Here is a 19,251-nt window from a genome sequence, read left to right on the forward strand (position 1 = left end):
GTACTAACAAAAACTATACTACTAATGAGCTGATGAGGATTGCTTTCTTCAAATTCTTGTATCAAGGAACCACACAAAAACAGTACATGAACTATGAGAAGACTTTCATCGTGCCTTTCATCATGCTACTGGACAACTGTTAACTGATCAAACAACCTGGAATAGCCTACACAAGAATCAGCTTAGGTACAGATGGCAGAATAAGTGCCTCATTTAACCAGATCACATCAGCACTTTGCCAAAGACCACAGACGTTGGCAGTTATGGTGCTGGAGGAAAGTGCTGTTCTGCGACGAAGCTAGAGCGAACTTACATGGAAAGGATGACCATATAGGGGTATCGAGAACTTGTGGGGAATGTAATATGGAAGATAGAGTGTCCTCTAACAGTCCCTTTTGAAGGAGGTGCTATACTACTGGGGGGGGGGGATTAAGGAATAAGAGAGGTCTAAAAGGAGAAATGTACATCGAGAAATACTTGATCCTCATGTACAACCTCCGACATGAGCTCTTGGGAAAGAATTTCTTCTGATGCACAATAACGCTCCTGCCCATGTTGCAGCCAAAGTGCAAAATTTTCTTTGGCAACACTATATCAATGTTCTACAGTGGCCAGCATGTGGTCCTGAGCCGGAAACCATAGAGCACTTTTGGGATTATCTGAAGAGAAGAGTTAGGTTTCATTCAAATGCTTCAGAAATGCTACAATAGTTGCAGGCTGTCTTACTAGAGAAGTGGCAAGAAATACCACTGGATTTCATTCAAAAGCCGATTCGATGTATTTTGAGATGCTGCGCTGCCCTTATTGTAGCAAGTGTGGGCAGCTTGGGCTACTGAAGTGCATCAAGAGCAAGAATTTTTTATGTGCAGCAAGATCCGCTTCAGTTTTGTGCTTATTTACAGTTTTTATACACAACAGGAAGGACAACGGGTCCCTTCTATGGGTTGTATTCATTTCCAGGTAAGGGGACGTGGACAATTTTGTAAAGTAAGTTTGTTTTCATAAAAATACGAAAATTACATGCATTTAAAATAATGAACAGGCACATCATAGAACCTTAATCTGTATACTGTATGAACAATAAACAATTACTACACTGCTTAATGTTATTCATGCTTATTCCATTTAAATTTAATCTACTAAAGTAGTAAGAAAGCTGCTACTTTGAAAATAACTGCTGCCTATTTTGTTTTGTAATTTAACTGCTGCTTAGCTTAATATTTTCTTGATTATAATGGCACTTAAAAAAAAAAAAAAAAATTTACATCTATAAATACGGAATCCTACTTACAGGTCATTATCAATTGTTACACAATTTTATAACACTGTTACCTGTCATGTAGCTAACAGAAATGTTAATCCCTGAATCTATCTATTAAGATAATTTGTAGAAAGAGTACCTAATGAGACAAGTTTTTAATTTTCTTTTGAACTGGTAGCAATTACCAGTTTCTTGCTTTATGTTATATTGGAGGTTGTTGAATATCTAAACACCAGAGTACATAACTACATTCTGAATTCTGGACAAGGAGGCGAAGTCTACACAAAAATTATTTTTTTGTCTTGTATTGTGACTGTATACCACAGTTCAGTTTAAACTGATTTTTAAAATCAGCAACAAAAACTTTAAGGAGTAAATATATTGGGAAGTGAAAGTAAGAATACCAAGATCCTTAAAAAGTCTTCTGCAAGAGGTACAATTACGTACTTTATGCAATACTCCTACAGATCATTTCCATTTCTGCTGAAGAAACTTAATTTAGGTGCACTGCCCCAGAGAATCATTCCATAAGACAACAAGGAGTGAAAATATGCAAAACTTTTGTGTTTAGGTCAACACAACGGGAGATGCTTCTCAGGAAATAACACGATGAACTGAGCTTCTCAGTTAGCTTATCCATCTGTTCACTTCATTTTAACTTGTTATCTAGCTGGACTGCAAGAAATGTTACACACTGTGCTTCTCTCAGTGTACCACTAATTAATGTCTACTTCTCGTGTTAAAAGGTCACTATTGCTTGTTTGAAACTTCACAGCATGAGTATTTGTGGGGTCAGTACTTAAACTGTCAGCTGTGAACCACTTGTAGGCCTGTTCCACCATCATCTGAATAGTGTCTGCTGGGGCTGAGTTTGGACCATTCATTAGTATGCTTGTGTCATTAGCGAACATTATACTCAGTTTTCGAGCTCCTGTTTAATGCTACTGGAAGGTCATTTATGTAAGTTGGAAGCAAGAGCAGACACAGTACCAATCCACGTGACACTCGACATGGCTGTTTTGGTCCCCAGTTCTGAAGTTATCTTCATTTTCCCATGACACTATCCAGCTCACTGATCACAATTATTTGCTGCCTTTGACACAACTATGTCTGGTAAACCTTAAACCTTTTATGTCTTCTCTTGAACTTTAATTTCCTTTCTAAATTTCTCCTTGGTTTCCTTCACAGCTCATTCGTACAGATTGAATAATGTTGACAACATGGTACAATACTGTCTCACTCCCTTTTCAACTATTGCTTTCACTTTATGTCCTTCAACTCTCGTAACTGTTTCTGTACAAGTTCTAGATAACCTTCCACTTCCTGTATTTTATCCCCACTGCTTTCTGAATTTCAATAGTGTATTCCAGTCAACATTTTCAAAAACTTTCTCTAACCCTACAAATGCCATAAATGTAGGTTTTCCTTTAATCAATCAATCTGCTAAGGAATGCCGTAGAGTGAGTACTGCATTGTGTGAACCTACATATCCGTGAAAGCCAAAACTGACCCTCCTCGAGATCGACTTCTACCTGTTTTCATTTGTCTATAAATAATTTGTGTCAGTATTTTGTAACAATGACTTATTAAACTGGTGGTTCAGTATTACTAACACCTATGAGCATCAGCATTCTTTGGGAAGTGTTGTTCTTGAAGTCCGAGGGTATTTCGCCTCTTTCATATATCTTCCACATCTGGAGGAATAGTTCTCTTATGGCAGGGTCTCCCGAGGATTTTAGTAATTCTAAAGGACTGTCTACTCCAGGAGCCTTGTTTCCAATTATATCTTTCCGTGTTTTGTCAAATTCTTCTCACAGTACCAATTTCCCATCTCATCTTCATCTATTTTGTCTTCCCTTTCTATGATGTTATCTTTAAGTTCATTTTCTTTGTATAGTGCTTCTATATATTCATTCCACATTTCAGTCTACCTTTCTTTGATTAGCAATGTCTTGCCATATGAGATCTTGATATTCATTAAGCTGCTTGTCTTTTCCCCAAAGATCTCTTTAGTTTTCCTGTAAATGTCAAACACCTTTCCTCTAGTCACACAGGCTTCTACACCCTTGCATTTCTTGTATACCCATTCCTGTTTTGTGATATTGCACTTGCTGGTTATGTCAATTTTTAGAGAACTGTATTCCCTATTGCCGGATTAATTTGCTACATTTTTATATTTACTCCTTTAGTCAGTTATATTCAACATCTTGTGTGTTATCCAAGAATTTCTATGGGACCTCGTCTTTTCACCTATTTCGCCTGATTCCTTCACAACTTCATCTCTCAAAGCTACCTATTCATCTTTTATTGTATTCATTTCCCCTTTTAGTCAATCATTGTTTAATGCAAACTCTGTAACTCTCAACAACCTGTAGTTCTGTCCATTTATCGATTTCCTACTTTTCTGCAATTTCTTCAGTTTCAAGCTGCAGTTCATAACCAGTAAATTATGAGCAGAATCCATATCTGGCTCTGGAAATGTTTTACAGTTTAAAATCTAGTTTCACCAGTATAAAATCTATCTAAATTTTCTAGTGTCTTCCAGTCTCTTCCAAGTACACAACATTCTTTCATGATCCTTAAACCAAGGGTCTGCTACGATTAAATTAGACCTGTGCAAAATTCTACCAGGATGTTCCAACTTTTAATGCTACTACTATTTTTCCTTCTCTTCTTTTTCCCATTACTGAATATCAGTCTCTCATCAAAACCAAATTTTTGCCTCAATTAACTATCTGCATAATTTCTTTTATCTCATTATACATTCTTTCAATCTCTTCATCGTCTGCACAGCTAATAGGCATATGAATTAGTGCTATTGTGGTCAGTGTAGGCTGTGTGCACCTTGACTATGACAATGTGTTAACTGTGTAGTTGACAGTAGTATAGTAGTTTACTTAGATGCCTATTTTCTTATTCGTTAGTAGTCCTACTCCAGTATTATCCTGTTTGATTTTGTATTTGTAATTGTGCACACAGCTGACCAGGAGTCCAGCCACCATGCTTCACAAATCGCCCTTGAATCTAACTTAAACTCATTCATTTCTTCGTGAAATTCTCTAACCTACCCTCCTGATTAAATGATCACACATTCCTTGTTCTGAAGTGCAGAACAGTGTTGTTTTTCCCCTGACATTATCATCTCGAGTTGTCCCTCCCTGAGGAAGCTATCTTACCTACTTTTTTTAGTCTGAATGACTGCTTTGGCTCTATTTAAAGATTTTTGCTTTATTTGCTATGAATTCTGACACTCAAATGTATCATCTTCACATTCCTGAATATAGTCAACACTTTTTTTGTCATGTCAGTAAATAAATGCAATACATTAAACTACCTGTAATTACAAATCAATGAACTACTCTTAAAATGATCATAAATTAATTCCATTAAACTTAAACAATTAGAGTTTCCATACGAACTGCGTGATAAGCAAAGTGGTGAAAAGATAAAAAGAGGTGAAGTGATGAATTATAGCAAATAAAGCAAGGCTATTAAAAGTAGCTGACAGATTTATTCATAGTCCAAGAATGTATAACAAAAGCTGTTATATTCTGATCTATGTTAAGATGAGTATATAAAGATATTTTCCTTCCAGAATATTTTACACAAGAGTAAGGCATCATGATTAAGGCATAAAGCAGAGCTATACACCATCAAGCAAAATAATTGTACAGTTTCCCCTTGCTTTCAGCCGTTTGCAATACCAACACAGCAAGGCCACATTGGCTGAATGTTAGAAAGAACAGGTTAGTCAGTCATCCAGCTGTAAACCCTGCAACTACTTAATAAGCTACTGCCCCCTCTTCAGAAACCATAGGCCTATCTGGTCTCTCCATAGATACCCCTTGGTTATGGTTGCACTGATGGCACGACTCTCTGTATCATTGGGCATGCAAGAATGCCGCTTGGCAAGGTCCATGGTTTGTCGTGTATTATTAAATTAATTTTGATATTTTGAGGTTTTTTGTGATTTATGTCTGCTCCAAAATACATGAATCAAATTCAAACTTTACATAGAGATGCAACATCAAGAAAGAGCTATATAAAGATAAGTGATTTATGAGATAAAAAAATTATCATTTGGACATTATTCTATGTTGTTTAATTGTTTACATAATTGTGATTCTTCAAACTACAAAAAATATGTGTGTTCATGTTAGCCGTAACCCCTTTATTTAGTGTAAAGCTAGCATATTTGAGGTGCAAGCCTATGCTACTATATTGAATGATATACATGGGCTGGACAAAAATATGGAAACGCCAAAAACACAATACATGATAATGCCTAGTACTGTGTAGGAAACCCGTTAGCTTTCAAAACAGCTTCAAGATGTCTTTGGAATGGATAAATAAATGTCCTGTATGGTTTTCAAGGGAATCTTATATCATTATTCCTGAAAAGTAGTGGCAAGTTCAGGTACCAATAATGGAAATGGATAACAGTCACGGACCCTTGTCTCCAAAGTACACCTCAGCGGCTCAATAATTTTGAGATATGGTGACTATGGCAGCCAGGGGAACTTGGACAATACATCCTCATGCTCACAAAACCAATTCTGGACAATGCGAGCTGAGCTATGTCAACAGTATCTCTGTTGTCTTGGAACACAGCATTACCATTGAAGGTCAAACATTATATTATGGGATGGACCTGGTCAACCAAAGTGGTCACGTAATCCTTGTAGAATACTCATCTGGCCTATACAATACCATGATATGGCTGCCCAAAGCTCCACCCCATCATGTTTCACTATTTTGATGTAAATTCGGTCAGAAGGTGGAAACAGTATGAAACAAGGTCCATCTGAGCAAATGACTTTCTTGCATTACTATATAGACCACGTTTCATAGCTTCGGTACCACATCTTTCTGCTATGAGCATTTGTCTCACCGACATATGGTTTTGGAGTTCCTGCTCGCCCTGCAAGTCCCCACTTATGGAGCTATCTTTGTATGGTTTCAGAGCTGAAAAGGTTCGCAAATGCGACTGTTCTGCAGTGACTTTTGAAGCTGTTGTCTTCTTTGTTCTTTGTCACAATGCTCTTCAATGACAGTTCATCATAATCACTCAACATACACTTTTGCAAACGGTGTGACATACTGGATGATGCTTTTCCACTTTTACACTTCAGTTCCCTCAGTAACGGAAGCATCCACTATACAAGCACCAACAATGTGCCCATGTTTGAATTCACTTAGTTCCAACATAATGCACTCACAACTACACAGGACATTGTTCTGACCATGACTGATGCTTGAAATCTATTCACAACACTGCACAGGTACTGTCAGGGTCGGATACAATGGTGTAAACTGCCTGCTTGTCTAGCATGTGGATTATGTTCATTTCACACAGTGTTTCCATATTTTTGTCTCATCCTTGTCTAGTCATTGTTCAAATTCCATTAAGCTTCATCTGGATGGCAAGGAACCTGAAGAAGGTAACATGGAAGGAAATACGATATCACAAAAATGTTTCTCAATAGTCTTAGATGAACTTCAATTTTCGGCTACCATTGTAGTTTTGGCTTCTAAAGCAGATAAACTGAAATAATGAATAAAGTTTGAAAGTAGCTCTGAAAAGCATGGTTATGGCTATGGTTACGGCTCTGGCTCTTATTATCACATAAGGTGAAAGTACTGCTTAGACAAAACACTGAAAACAGAAGTCGACTAACAATGAAGTAACAGAACCAGTTGCTGCGTTTTTGTGTTTATGGCAGTTTATCAACTTGATCAACAACAAAACAGATAAACAAAGTAGCTGGGTTGGCTTGAAGTACTTCTGGTAACTTAAACAGAGTTTTAAAACTAAATTTGCAATGTGGCGGTACAGGAAAGTATACAATTAGTGTGTATTATCGGCTCTGACTGATGGGAGTGGAACTTGGACTATTAATGTAAAAATTATTCAAAATCTGAAGGTTGGTCAACAAGCAATGTAGAGATGTATGTTGGAATTACAAGAAAAGGCAGGAAAACAAAGACCTAGTTATGACCACAATGAAAATTAAATGGAAAGGAGGGACGAATAGCCATGTGAATGAATGGTAAAGTGTTAAGAAAAGTTCTCTGCTGCACCCCAAGAGAGAGAGAGATAGAGAGAGAGAGGACGCCCTAGTGGAAGATGGGTAGGTGACATCAGAAACATGCAGGAGGAACATGGATGTGTAAATGTTAGAACTGTAAGGTAATTGGATAAATAAGAAATATACTCATCAAGTGGCACCAGGAGAATGCACAAATAAATGTAATTAAATTTGCAAGCTTTCAGAGCCAGTCACCCATCTTCCTGGCAGAAGGGTTGAAGGAGAAGAAAGAGGGATGAAGGAATAGGACTGGTGAGGTTTGGGAAATGGGGAGAGTTTAGAGAAGTCACCCAGAATCTTGGGTCACGAGAGCTTACCAGGTGGGATGAGGAGGACAGACTCAGTCTGACCCCAAAAGCCTGCAAATGTAAATACCTTTACACATGTGTTCAACTGCTGCTGCTTGCCGAGTAGATTTTTTGTCTATGCAATTACATCATCTTTTCAAAAACTGATTATTTTTGTTGTTTTAATAGAAACGTAATGGGTAGAAAAGGCTAGAGACAGCTTTATTGGATCATATCAAATGGTGACAATATGAGATGAAAAAATGTCTGCAAGACAGACGTCAATGAAAAGCCAGCAATGAAAAGAAAACCCGATAAAGTTTAAGATAAAATCACTAACAAAAAAGGAATTAATAAGCCAGAACTATGGATAAAATTGTTAGAAAAAACTGGGCAAAACAAAGACGTGCCTCCTCTTCAACTCACAAGAGCAGTTCCGTAATTTTGAAGCAGGACAAAACAAAAGCCTGCAAGAAGCTGCTCCTCCTACAGGTCTCAGTGCAAGCTTACTGTTAGCTATTTTTCTGGAGAAAATAAAATGTAGTTTTATTTGCACAGTGTCTACAGATATCTGTAACAGTAAGAACAGAAAAAAGGGTATTAAAAGACCAGCCAAGCAGTGTTCTGAATGTGGTCTCTCTCTTTGAACATCTGTCTGTTTCAGAAGAAAGTGAGCTCAGACTAACTATGGGTACAAATTACTTGAAGGAAATTCCCTTTTTGGTGCAATAATTGCATTTGCAGACTGTAGTTAATCAAGCTTTAAAACATTATCACAAAAATTAATTTATGTTACCAGAGTACAGCTTCACATGCACTTTCAAACCTTCTATCAGCTTACCTGTTTTGTTTCACACCACACACATCGCCCTCTGTCATCCAAACACTGAGAACAGTTTCTTCGCAGGTGGCAGGGCATAGGACACTCTGACAGCTGTATCACAGCATCTTGTGATCTACAAATAACATCAACTAAATAATTTTTATAGCTGTGCTGAACTGATGGTGGCAATAGCAGAAACAATACTAATAATACACTTCAAGTAGCAAGTCAATTATATGACACAACAGCCACAGGAAAACTAGATACAGGCTTTACAGTTTAAATGATACCAGGCCAGCTAAGGGGGAAAAACTGTCTCCACATTCTCAGCTACATTTACATAAGTATGAATGCACACAGCAAGTAGATTCATTATCCCATAACAGCAGAAGTTGCTATTCAACTGTGTGCAGAAAAAGTACCATAATGTGATATGGCTCTACAGGACGCAGTTCTGCCTAGAGGAAAAAGAAAGAATTGTTGGATGTTGATCTTGGACTGATGATTTTATTTGCTGTTGAACCTGGAGAATGCCAGACCTCCCATTTGATTTTTTGAGACTGGAGGAACATGGTTTAACCTATACGATGAAAAATTATAGTACCAATTCTCTTCTTAAATGATCACAAAATTTCTACTTCATTTTCTGAGGAACACTTTTTGTTATGAGAAACAGATGATACATTGCAATAATGGCGTTAAAGTCTGGTAGCTCTTAACACTTCTATTTAGATGCCTTGGTGTGCCACCTTTGAACTTTTTTAGCATTTCTTTGTGCCACAAGATAGAGTCTGCTATCTACTCCTGTCAGAGAGAGTGCAGAATGCAGACACAAAACTTGCAAAAAAGAGCAAAATGCAAGTGTCATCAAGGTTGAGGCCTTTTTGTTGTGCCTATCTGTGACTCAGCATCTCCACTATATGGTGAGTGGCAACTTCCCTTTTCATAAAATTGTTACATTCCATCCTAGATTTTTACTGTTTGATCAAGGTTGAAGTATGTTACTCTTGCCATTATTTCCCTTTTTCCAGCAGCATTGTCCAGGAACAAGGTATTCTCTGAAATGATATGTACTATTTGAACTTAGTAGTGTGACATGGATATTCTTCTCCAAGCACTGGAGACATTTACTTTAAGCACTGATCCACTGTTACCCCAGCAAAAAATTGTATTGCATTTCTGCATGCCATTCTGCTCTCTTATACTGCGGAACTTATAAGGCTGATTGATCAACAGCTATACCACAACCACTAGCTAACTGCTGGTAACGTATATCAACAGGTTTGAGGAAGCAAAGCAGCAAACTGTGAGTTATCTACCTATCCAAAACGTATTTGTATCCAAAATGTCTTAGACTTATTTACAGTGAAAATTGTTGCACGAAATGATTCTTTCTACGACATGGTAAAGGTTCTCTCCTTTTCGTAAGAAACAGTACAGAAGAAATTACTCTGTGTACTGTAATTAAATTAGTCTCATTTCTATTATGGCTATTGAAGTAGTCTATAGAAGTGTGTAAGACCTTCTTATGGCTGCCAATGAAAACTGATTCTTGAAATAATATTAGTATATTTTTATTTGTCGCCATCTTTCCTGAAACATTTCATTTGGTATTTTTCAACTTTCCCTCATTAATCTGGCAAGAGTCAAACAACCAGTGACACTCAATTTCTCTCACTTGTGCATGGTCAAAGTTCTATGCTGCTCCAACTTGTTACAGTTTCCTTGCACCCGAGCAGTATTTCCGTATATGGCATAATATTGTTTCAAAAGTAATCTCCTTTGTAAGACAAACTACAGTGTCAAAATAGTCTCACAATGAATCAAATAATTTCATTTATACTATCCATAAACTGCACTAAGTAACAGTTTTATAATTCCATCAACAGTAACTGTTAAATAACTATATGACAATACTGGATCACATTACACCTTAAAGATGACACTAAAAAGAATTTGTATGTTATATTTAAGGAAACAAAAGGAAATGTTTTAGAAGAAATACATATTATGAAAGCATTAAAGCAAGCCCCTGGTTCAGCTCTGAATAATCAGATTGAAAACTGACACTGCAATATCCTATCAAATTTTGACTATCTGAATCATCACCGGTAGCTACGAAGACGGTTTTCATGTTAATTTAGCAACTTTATTATACTCAAATATTACTCCTTCAGTAATTTTATAATTCTGAGGTACCGATGTAAAGCAGATTATGTTTTACCTTTCATTTCATAACTACAATTAACTACAGATTTTTTAAAGTTATCTAACGCGGTTCCCTGAAACACTTGTTTTCCTAGTTATGATTTTCTCCTTGCAGCTGTTTGTGTGTATACTTTCTTTTTCCTCTCTGGAACTGTGGTCTTCTGCCTTCCGGAGTACTGCTAGCCAAGCTGCTTACACCTCATCGGTCTGTTAGCAATATGGCAGATGGATACACACCAGACGGGATTTTAAGTTTTACTAACATCAAATTTATACAGCTGATCTCTACATAATTCTGCAATATATCCTATGGGATGTTATTCAGTAAGCTATATTTCAGGCCTCTTTCATTCTCGACGTTTTGGTTCCATACCGTATTATTATTTTTTGGATAATATTTTACGAATACTTTTCCTTGAAATTAGCAGATTTTTTAGGCATTTTATCCCAGTTCACATTAGTGTCCCATTCATTATTTGTTTTTTCCCTGCTTTTGCACATTTTGACAAGCACCTTTTCAATATACTCAATTTCATTATGAAAACCCACCAATGTAATTTGACTTTTACCGTGGATACTTCCTAAATGCTGGGTCTCCGTAATTGTCCATCTATGAGGGAAATCCCAAAAGTAAGGTCTCCTATTTTTGTATAAGTACACAACTCTGTTTGTGTGGCAGTTGGTCACACTGTTATGAAGAGTGCTTCACGTGCTGTGTGTAAACATGCACACGCCGTGCTGAGGCATTCATTCTTGGCTTGGCAGCTGTAGAGAATGGAGCTCCCACTGGATGCTACCGCCAAGTGCGAATTGCGCGCAGTTATTCGGATTTTGAAAGCAAAGGGCACTGCGCCAATTGAAATCCATCGCCAATTGACGGACGTGTATGGTGAGTCATGCATGGATGTCAAAAATGTTCGTAAGTGGTGTAGAGAGTTTGCAGCTGGTCGGACCAAAATTCACGTCGAACAAAGGAGCGGGAGACCGTCAATTTCTGAGGAGACAGTGTTGAACGTCGAGCAAAGGACATGTGAAGATCGGCGAATCACCCTGGATGATCTCTGCACATTGGTTCCTGAGGTTTCCTAACGCACCATTCACAGAATTTTAATGGAAACATTGAACTACCGGAAGGTGTGCACAAGACGGGTGCCACACGTACTGACTCGAGGACCAGATGCTGCAATGGGTTGATGCTTCCCGCGCATTTCTTCACTGCCTTGCAGCTGAACAGGAAAACTTCCTGGACTCAATTGTCACGGATGACGAAACCTGGGCATACCACTTTACACTTGAGACCAAGTAACAATCACACCAGTTCATAACTTTCTGAACAGCATGGCGGCGAGCTGGTATGACATGGGCATACAAAAACTGCTACGTCTACAAAAATGCATTGACAGAAATGGTGATTATGTTGAAAAATAGCGAAATTTTCAAGCTGTAAACTGATGTAGACCATTGTAGAAATAAACAGGTCTATGTAGTTATAAAAAAATAGGAGACCTTAATTTCTCAATTGCCCTTGTACATTACGAAAATATAAACACTGCTAGTGCTGCTCATCATCGTTTGTCAAACGCCAACATTATCTGCGGTTCTGTTACATGAATCATTTCAAAAAATTTCACACAGTGATCTGTATTCTTGGCAGATAAACCTGAAGATGCACCTATACTGATGTGAATCTGATAGTTGCAAATAAAGCACATTCACACAATTATGCTTCTTTTGTAAACACTTCATAATTCTTGACCTTTTAATTATTACAATTTTTATGATAATTTGAATGGCTATTGAGTGTTGGGTGCTTTCTAATTGTTGTTCACAACGTCTCAGAGCTGTTGCTGGCCTCCCTAAAAGCTGTTTTTTCAAGTTATTTGTGAAAAAGTTCATGTCATTTCACTGGAAGAAAATTTACTATGTACATTTCAAACTTTTGAAAACTTTGTACAGTAGCTCAATAAAATAAGACAGCAGTTGACAAGAGAATAAATATTCAAGCATCAAGAACATCCAATCATCCAATCAGCAACCTTACTTAATATCTGTCAGATATCATCTGAGAACTTACACTTTTCAGACATTAACTGTATCATTTTCAATTCAGTTATTCGCAAGGAAAATTGAACTCGGTATACTCACTACTCAAGTCTTCACTCTGGCAGGTTCTTAAAGTTTCTAATGTCATGTTTTGGTCATCATGTACACACACACACACACACACACACACACACACACACACACACACACCAGTCTGCAAAATTGAAGGACGAAAGTAACTTTTGCATCATCTATCACATCCAAGTATCACAGTTTGGTGAAACTTGGGCAATACATAGAAACACCTGCTGCAGTACAGAACAGAAGGTAACAAGGAAACACACAATAAGACACACAGAAATGACACTTTTACTCAAAAACAATAATTACACTGAAGTCACAACGATTTATGATCGTCCCTGGACATTACAAAAGGCAAGACATAGTTCTTAATATGGAATATGGTGTGTGATCAACACAGGTGCCAATGCATGCTCTCCAATGTCCTCCCTTACTGGCCACAGGGTTGGTTATGGTTGAGGTTGACAGCTGCTGGATGGTCCTTGGTACATGTGAATGTGCTGCAATATGTCTCCCCAATGTGCTTGATGGAATTTGATTTGTGGGAAGGAGCAGGCTAGCCCATTTCCTGAATATTCTTTCATTCCATGAGCTTCTCCACCTGTGGTATTTGATGTGGTAGCACATTGTCACCCATAAAAATGAAGTCAGAGCAGACCGTTTCCCCTAAAAAGACACACACTGGGAAGGAGTAAAGTGTCACAATAATGTTAAAAGTGACTGTGTGGTGTTCAAAGATTTGGAAGTCAGTATGCCCATGCACAATTATGCCTCCTTGCACAACACCACCCCCAAAATGATCACGATCAACAATGTTCCTGTGTGAACTAGGTGTTTTCCACTTTTCACCATAGAAGAGTATTTTCAAAATCACTGCACGGGCTGAATCTGCTCTAATCCGATAAGAACACGTGACCCTCTCCTTGTTGGTCCAGTCCATGCACTTTTGGCACCATCACAAATGGTGCTGCCGACATGTGGGATTGTGTGCCTTGATGTCCTGTTAAATGTGGTTACAACTGCACTTGCAGTCTCTTGTGCTGTGCGTTCCAAAGCTATTTGACACTGTAGTCCCGCTGACCTCAGACCATTTGGCGTCCAGCACTCTGTGCACAACTGGCAATGTGCTCTTGCACTTTCATTTATTTCCACCAAGTTGTTAATATGTTTGTTATTTTATCTATCATGTCCGTAAGTTTTATTCACTTGTAGAGTTCTGCAAAATGGAATTATCATATATGGCCAATATTTTGGTGGCTAAATACCTCTGCCTTTCTCAATGATGATGCTCAGAGTTTTAAATCCGGGTTTGGAGAGGGCGCAGAAGCTCTCCATGGTGTGATCAAATCACATTAAACCAGCAATCTACTGCCATTTGTGACTTGAAGGAGGTGAGAAAGGAAGGGGAGTGGTTTATCTTTCAAAATTTTTTGAAGGTTCTACTTTGCTGCAATCATATCACTTATTCCAATAGGCAAAATGGTACTATATTTAAGAGTTCCTTATCCCATAAGTATCTGTAACCAATATAAGTGTGGTCATGTATACTGTACATCAAATACTGTTCCTCTCAAGATGGACACATTTTATACTTTAGATCTATACCTTCCTCAAGTTACAGCCAATACAGCAAGTGTCATGCATTATGAAAAGGATAGATTGCTACTCACCACATAGGGAAGGCATTGGCGTCACAGACAGACACAATGAAAAAGTTATTTTTCATTGTGCCTGTCTGTGACTCAACACCTCCACTATGTGCTGAGTAGGAATTTATACTTTCCATGTTGTTGTTATTCCATCCTGCACTCTCCAGTGTTTGAATATTAATGCATTCTCATTTCTTCTCTCAACATTTATCTTTTCACACATGGTAAGTTACGCTACATTAAAATTCAGGAATACATTATATTTCTTACCTCCCTTTCCTTGCACAGCGAGCATCCTCTGTCCACCATTCACAAAGGCCACTGCTAATGCAACTTTCACAGGAAATATAGTTGGAGCAATTGGCACAACTTGATGGAAGCAGAGTAAGGTAGCGCCATTCATTTGGCAATGCGGGGGATACACATTCTTCTGACTCATTTGACTTTCTTGACATGCATCGTTGGTTTAAATCACACCATCCACAAAGGGAATCTTCCAAACAGTGTAAGCAGTTTGTATATAAATGGCAAGAGCCATTCTCATATGGTTCTAAATAATCAAATGTGAATACCTGAGAAAGAAAAACATTATTAAAGGGACTCTACATATTCATAACTCAATAAACAACTCAACACAATTACTAAAATTTGGCTACCTATAATAACTTAAGCAGAAACACTGATGATAACAAAACTCCCCCCCGCCTCCCTCAAAAAGTTCAAACTCACATTAACAGTAATATAATTAACAATAAAGATGATATGTTCATGTGCATTTTCAACTGTTCATGGCGTAATGAATAGTCCATTAAATTTCAGGCTGCACGGCTGCATGCCCAAAATTTAATGTTCATACTTCAAAATGTACATTTATGTGATCTTGACACATTGAGGATTTCACAGCCATCTCTTTGAAAAATTTACGGGTAAAAGAATAGACAATGTATATCTGATATACATGAAATAAATGTAAAACACAATCAAAGAGCTCCCTATTATCCATGTATGAATTATCTGGTTTGGGGATTATTTGTGCATAGTTCAATGATTTCTGAAAAGATAAAAAACAACTCTCAAGATAGTCTGTTCTAATTGGAATGAATATTTTCATTTAAAACACACAGTCAGCCTGCGATTTTACATTTTACAGACAAAAAACAATGAGGGCCTCAATCCCACACCATCAGACATCTCTGATATACTGCTCTATTACTTCCCATTTCACCTACAACTAATGTGTGGACTGAATGAAATGATCGTATGGCACTGTTGGCCGGGAGGCCCCATGCTGGGTAGTTCGGCCGCCGTATTGCAAGTCCTTTTTAGTTGACGCCACTTCGGCGACTTGCAAGTCAATGATGATGAAGAACACACAACACCCAGTCATCACGAGGTAGAGAAAATCCCTGACCCCGCCGGGAATCGAACCCGGGACCCCGTGCACAAGAAGCGAGAATGCTACTGCAAGACCATGAGCTGCGGACTGTGTGGACTGTATACTTGTAACATGTTCACAACTGATTTCCAGTCTCTCTGTTTGCCTCACCCTTTTCCTACAAGCTTGTTTCCAGTGAGTAACATGTAAATAACACATTGGAATTTAATACGACACATGTAGCATGTTCCGTAAACACAATAAATAGTAGTTTTCAGTAATTATGTATTTTGGATTTTCCGTGGTTTTCAGTTATCCATGTAATATCGGGAGCAGTATTTAAAAACACAACAAATTTGTAACTGTTAGGAGTATTAGTAGTTTCCTAGAGGCTCAAAGTTAAAAAAATGAATATGAAAAAGATTTAGGTACAAACTAAAAATCACCTCTACCCAAAGAATCTCACTATTACATGAAAGGAAAAGCTAGTAACAACAATTGTTGTTACTCATATTTTAAGATCTCTTGCATTTCTATCTGTACTGCCTGTCATCAGTTCTCAGTATGTTACTTCTTTTCAACGAGATATGAGACTTCAAGGTTCTTCAAAACTGACAGCAATAAAACAATAGGTAAGAAGAATGTTGCATACAGTTACCCCTGGGGTGAGGAACGCTTTGCAGAGAGGGCACAGTGACAAGAACTTTTGAAATAGTGAGAGCAAAGTGGTAGTCGTAACAATTTTAGGCAGCTCCAATAGCCCCACATGGTGCTGCTAAGTGAGGGCTTCTACTGTTTTGGTATGGTGAGATGGATTCAGACACAAGTGTAACAATGGCAGTGTTAATAAATAGACTGTGAACATCACACGCAGTACAAGTGAAACAGCATTATGTATGGAATGAAAATAGGGGCACCAAGCCATTGCATATAGTGATTAAAGTGCGCGTCATTTATGTTGGCGGCCGAGTTTAGGTTCGTTCTGCGCATCTGACATCACAAAACACAGTCAGCCAGAACGACGTTGCAAGATCTCGACTGCAGTGCAGAGCATGGATGAGTGTCTTCAGTTTTAGAAACGTTCAGTCATAAATAAAGTAATAGAACAAAAGCAATGTCTTGATAGCAGACTTTCTTTTATAGAGAGTTTGGAAAAAGTATTCTTTATACCAATTGCTTCATATTCTATTAATTAATTAAACCAAACAAGCAATAAGACTCGTAATTCAAGCGATAGCAAGGAAAGGTGTTTGTATCAATCACACGAACCGCTTTTTCGCAATAAAGAACAGCGGTAATTGTTTATTTCCTATTGCACTTCGACGAAGCGTAATTCATAGTCATAAAAACAGTGTTTGCCAATATTTTGCGTGATGTGTTAGAGTCCTCATGGCATTAAATAGTCAGATGAGCTGCGTTAGCGTAACGGTTAAGGTGTTGGGCTTCTATGCGAAAGGTTATGAGTTCAAACCTTGTGCAGTGCTTAATATTTTCATTATTTAAAAACAATATCGAAGTGCCTTACTTCATGAATTATATTCGTTTGAATGCAATTTTTTGAAATTTCTAGTGCTTTGTCTCTTCATTAACCCTTTCGCTGCTGCAGAAACTTGCTCCCCGCATTCCGCGCTGTGCGCGATTTTGTCATCACTGCACTGCTCGTCTGCGCAGACACATGGTGTTCCCACCGCTTTGACACACTTATCATTCAATTTCACAAAAACTATTTGGCCCAAAAATTTGATTTTTACACGTCTTCTTGACTGATACCTTCCCCCCATAAATGACTTAATTTTGTTTCGATGTTCAACGCAGTTATTAAGCAGCATTAAATGTAGTAAACCTTGCACGAAATTTTGAAGAGTTTGCAGAGGTAGAAGTCCATAGCGTATACTTTCCGTATGGTCGATTTTAGTTGCCACAATGTTGAGAATGAAATGTGGACAAGGTACCTAAATTTCACATAAAATTTACTGTATAACAATATCTCATTTAAATTAAGTACCACAAAGGTGTCATATGTAATATTGAGAAATATTCCGTCTTTTGCGACTGTAATAAAAGTTTTATTTACACCGGACGTGTTTGGCTTTATTTTAAAGCACTTCAATCAATGAAAGGTATGGCACATACACAATGGTACTCATGTTCTCTTTCTTCTTTTTCTTCCGCAGTCGCAGTTTTACCAATAGTACTGAAATATATTCCTCTTCTGCAACTGTAATAAGAGACTTATTTAGACCAGACGCGTTTCTCTCTTTTGAAGCATCTTCAGTGGACAGTATTTTGTCTCCTCCATTGCCAAGTCACCTTTCGTAGTTTTGTGCTGCGGTAACACAATATTCAACGTTTGTGTTGGCTGATCAGTGTTTTAGCAAATAAATGATGTTTGTGTGTGCCACACACAAAAATTATATTTGACATAGCTCAGAGCACTTCACTGATAGACGGTATATTCAAGTCCTAATGTTTTTGTAAGTCCACAGTTTTGTTTAATGTATTTTGTCTACTTCCTTTGCTCAGTGTAAATAAAACTTTTGTTACAGTCGCGAAAGACGGAATATTTCTCAATATTACATACGACACCTATGTGGTACTTAAATGAGATATTGTTATACAGTAAATTTTATATGAAATTTAGGTATCTTGTCCACATTTCATTCTCAACATTGTGGCAACTAAAATCGACCATACGGAAAGTATACTCTATGGACTTTTACCTCTGCAAACTCTTCAAAATTTCGTGCAATGGTTTACTATATTTAATGCATAATAACTGTGTTGAACATCAAAACAAAATTAAGTCATTTATGGGGGGAAGGTATCAGTCAAGAAGATGTGTAAAAATCAAATTTTTGGGCCAAATAGTTTTTGTGGAATCGAATGATAAGACTGTCAAAGCAGTCGGAACATGATGTGTCTGCACAGGCGAGCAGCGCAGTGACAAAATCGCGCACAGCGCGGAATGCAGGGAGCACGTCTTTGTAGTAGCAAAAGGGTTAATGCGGCCGTGGTGGCTCTACTTCATGAACTGCGCGCTCCCCCCTAAACGTAAGCTTGCGAACTATGCTATACTATGGCACTGCTTCTACTGGCGCGTGCGTCGTGTGCAACTGGCAACGCAGCAATCTCCCGCGTCTGGGCGGGCATGCGCGAGCCGCCAAGATAAAAGAATTGAACTATAGCTGTGTGGAGAAAATCTTATTTTGGTATGATATAATGATCATGTACAAATGTGGAAAAATGGTGTTCAAAATTTGCAAATAATAACAATACAATGAAGTGGCAAAATGTGTGTGTATGGCATAAACAGACAGTGACTAGCGTAACAGTGCACAGTATAAAGACAATGAGGTGACGATTTTACATCAAGAATGAGACTAGGAATTTTGACTTCAAGCAGAAGCCACCATTACTGGAACCCACTGCAGCAGC

At 37.9% G+C, this 19,251-nt stretch overlaps 1 protein-coding gene across 1 annotated transcript in view; it reads right to left on the reverse strand.

Annotated features, from left to right (window-relative positions):
• Positions 1-19,251, reverse strand: part of LOC124615302 (multiple epidermal growth factor-like domains protein 8) — a 368,566-nt gene that overhangs the window by 148,150 nt on the left and 201,165 nt on the right. The window contains exons 14-15 of the mRNA XM_047143089.1: positions 14,712-15,013; positions 8,479-8,593 (exon numbers count right to left, since the gene is read on the reverse strand). Coding sequence (XP_046999045.1) covers positions 8,479-8,593; positions 14,712-15,013 — 417 coding nt within the window. The remainder of the gene's footprint in view (positions 1-8,478; positions 8,594-14,711; positions 15,014-19,251) is intronic.

Source organism: Schistocerca americana, chromosome 5, assembly GCF_021461395.2.
Source record: "Schistocerca americana isolate TAMUIC-IGC-003095 chromosome 5, iqSchAmer2.1, whole genome shotgun sequence".
NCBI lineage: Eukaryota > Metazoa > Arthropoda > Insecta > Orthoptera > Acrididae > Schistocerca > Schistocerca americana.